A 2,993-nucleotide genomic window follows, 5' to 3' on the forward strand; every position below is an offset into this window, starting at 1 on the left:
AAGAGAATAATAGCTATTCTCTTGGGTAGAATAGCTCTCCTCTGAGGATACTGGAGGACAGCAGGATTGGGCGTCATCTCACCACCTATATAACTATTTATGTTTACCCAAAAGAAGCAAATGACTAAATAGCATGAAACATGTCAATACAAATTACAGGCAAGTCACATATAAAGAACTTATGACCGCCAACATGGTAGCTCCCACTACCACTTCCTACGATGCTCACACAACTGGGGGAACTCTGAGATGCAGGGCTTTGTTGGTTGAGTGAACATAGAGGATTTAAGACATTCTGAATAAGGATTTGATGGGAAAAGGGGGAAAATACCCTGGAATCAGGATAGGTTGGAAGAATAGCTTACTAGCTACTTGTTAGTTTCCTTTGGAGAACCCACTCTGGATAATGGGGGGATATTTTTAAGCTATAATCTGTCAACGTGAATACTAAGTGCTTTTCGGTGGTGCTGGAAAGAACCCAGATCAGAGTCATGCTGGTCTGTTCAAGATACTCACGTTCATTTTCTTCCCCAGGGGGGCGATAGAAGGACAGGACCAGGGAGATAATGGCTGCGATCTCCAGGATGATGAGTGTGACATCTTGAAGGGCTTCCCACACTAATTCTAAAAAGGTCTTGGGCTTTTTGGGGGGAATCAAGTTTTGTCCAAATACTTGTTTACGTTTCTCCAGATCTGCAGGGTTTCCAGATAGGCCTGAAAAAGACATAAGAGTGGAGCAAATGAGCGAGAAAAAAGGGGTAGAGATGAATGACAGAAGAAGGCAGTTAAAAGATCCCTTTAAAAAAGATACCTTGCTTCCTGATCTGCCCAAGTATGAGATCCAGTTAGGGTGACTGGTCTCTGTGGCTGACAGAATTTTTGCTCAGACTCAGGGGGTGTGAAACTTTCAGTCTAAAAATGGGGGCAAACCAAGACAAGTTGGTCACAGGGGCCACTCACTCCTCTTGGTCTCCAGGGTAAGCTAACCTAGACCTAAAACTTCATCTCTTCCTCATGGAGTTTGCTCCAGGCCCCAGCTCTAAGAGCACAAACATTAAGATGTTTCCTGAGACTCACACAGAACTTTCCTCTCACATTAACATGTAAATGCTGGTCATGATTTAAAAACAGAGCTGGGACTTCCCTGGTGGCGCAGCGGTTAAGAATCCGCCTGCCAATGCAGGGGACATGCGTTCGATCCCTGGTCCGGGAAGATCCCACATGCCGTGGAGCAATTAAGCCCGTGCGCCACAACTACCGAGCCTGTGCTCTAGAGCCCGTGAGCCACAAATACTGAGTCCCCATGCCACAACTACAGAAGCTCGCGCACCCTACAGCCTGCACACCGCAACTACTGAGCCCACGCACCACAACTACTGAAGCCCGCGCACCTACAGCCCATGCTCTGCAACAAGAGAAGCCACCGCAATGAGAAGCCCATGCACTGCAACGAAGAGTAGCCCCTGCTTGTCGCAACTAGAGAAAGCCTGTGTGCAGCAATGAAGACCCAACACAGTCAAAAATTAAAAAATAAAATAAAATAAAATAAAATGTTAAAAAAAAATAAAAACAGAGCTGGCTTCCACCCAGTGGCTCATACACAAAAGCAAGAAATAAGCTATCTGCCCAAGGTCATGCTAGGAGGCTAGGAGACAGAGCCCAGCCAGTTGTCCTGTCCAAGTTTCAGTGGTTTCAGGAGATCAACAGAGTAGAGGCTTCGAGACTCCAACTTTGGGCATCCCCTTTTTGCACACAGCCATCCTTTTCTGTCACACACAGAGGCATACGTGCATAGACACACACACATCACTAAGAGGCACTACTGTTCTGCTAAGTACTATGTACTTAGAGATGTACTAGGTGCTAAGAGAAGTACTTAGATAAAGTACTAGGAGAAGCACTATTATTCAGGTTGAATAAAAAGAGAACAATGAAGGTGAAGCCACTGAGTTAGTACTCAGTCCTTGATTATCAGCATGCTCCCCACTAACACACGTGTGCTTACATACCTGTGTGAGTGTGCACACATAGTCCAGGCATGTTGCCAGAGAGAAGAAGAGTGAGGCAGAATTATTCCCAGTGTCTTCCTTATATTTAGGCCCTTCTCCTGGGCCCCAGGGATGTTATACTTTAAGGGGGGAGGAGACAGCTTCTAACTTTAATTAATGCCAGGTGACATTTATCAAGTTGTTTACACAACTTGATTAGCAAATTAGCCCTGGTTTTGGCACTGGACATTGTTGGCTATACTGTGGGTTCCCCACAGGCAGGGTGAGGCAACCTTTGTCTTGAGAAAAGATCAGCAGCTGAGGAGGGTTAGAATCAAAGGATGGGGACACTTAACACAGCTTCACACAGAGGTGCAAGAAAAGCAGATGACCGGAAGCTGCAAGGAGAAAATGGGGATACTGATGGCAGAGGCCTGCTTCACACTTCAGTCAACGCAAAGGGCTACTCCACTGGTGGGGAATGGGGGCTTAGCAGGAGGGCAGACATCTATTCTCCAAGTCCACTGAATAGGATGCAAGAGTGTTACTTTAAATGGCAAGGAGAGAGATTTGGGTTAGAACTAAGGAAGACAGAGCAAGATTTTGAAAATGGGAAAATAGGTACTCAAGGGAGTATTGTTTGCAGGGTCCATTTCTCCACGCCCAAAACAAAAACCATCAGGAGACGTACTTGAAATCTACCTGGGGACCCCGCCTGGAGGTAAAGTGGGGGTGTGAACTGGCACCCACGATTGTGGAGTGAGGACTGAAGACCACTTCCTCTTGCCAGTGCTCAGGAGAGGGAAACAGGGGAAGTGGCGCCTGATGCTCTTATCCAGGGCCTCCTGCCTCCTTGGGCCCAAAAGCACCACCCTGGCTGGAAAGCTGAGAGGCACAGCAGAGCTCTGCAGGGGAGCGGGTTTGACCAAAGCGCTAGAAGCAAGCTGGGCTGCCTGCCAGAGAATCCCTGCCTCTACCACTCTGAGAAGTCAGTTCTCAGCAGGA

The 2,993-nt window shown here is 47.2% G+C and overlaps 1 protein-coding gene across 4 annotated transcripts in view; it reads right to left on the bottom strand.

Moving 5' to 3' along the window:
• Window positions 1-2,993, bottom strand: part of ATP2B4 (ATPase plasma membrane Ca2+ transporting 4) — a 46,842-nt gene that overhangs the window by 33,309 nt on the left and 10,540 nt on the right. For all 4 annotated transcript variants that reach the window (XM_007448987.1, XM_007448986.1, XM_007448989.1 and 1 more), the window contains exon 2: window positions 517-714. In XM_007448987.1, coding sequence (XP_007449049.1) covers window positions 517-714 — 198 coding nt within the window. The remainder of the gene's footprint in view (window positions 1-516; window positions 715-2,993) is intronic.

Source organism: Lipotes vexillifer, unplaced genomic scaffold, assembly GCF_000442215.2.
Source record: "Lipotes vexillifer unplaced genomic scaffold, Lipotes_vexillifer_v1.1 scaffold1608, whole genome shotgun sequence".
Lineage (NCBI taxonomy): Eukaryota > Metazoa > Chordata > Mammalia > Artiodactyla > Lipotidae > Lipotes > Lipotes vexillifer.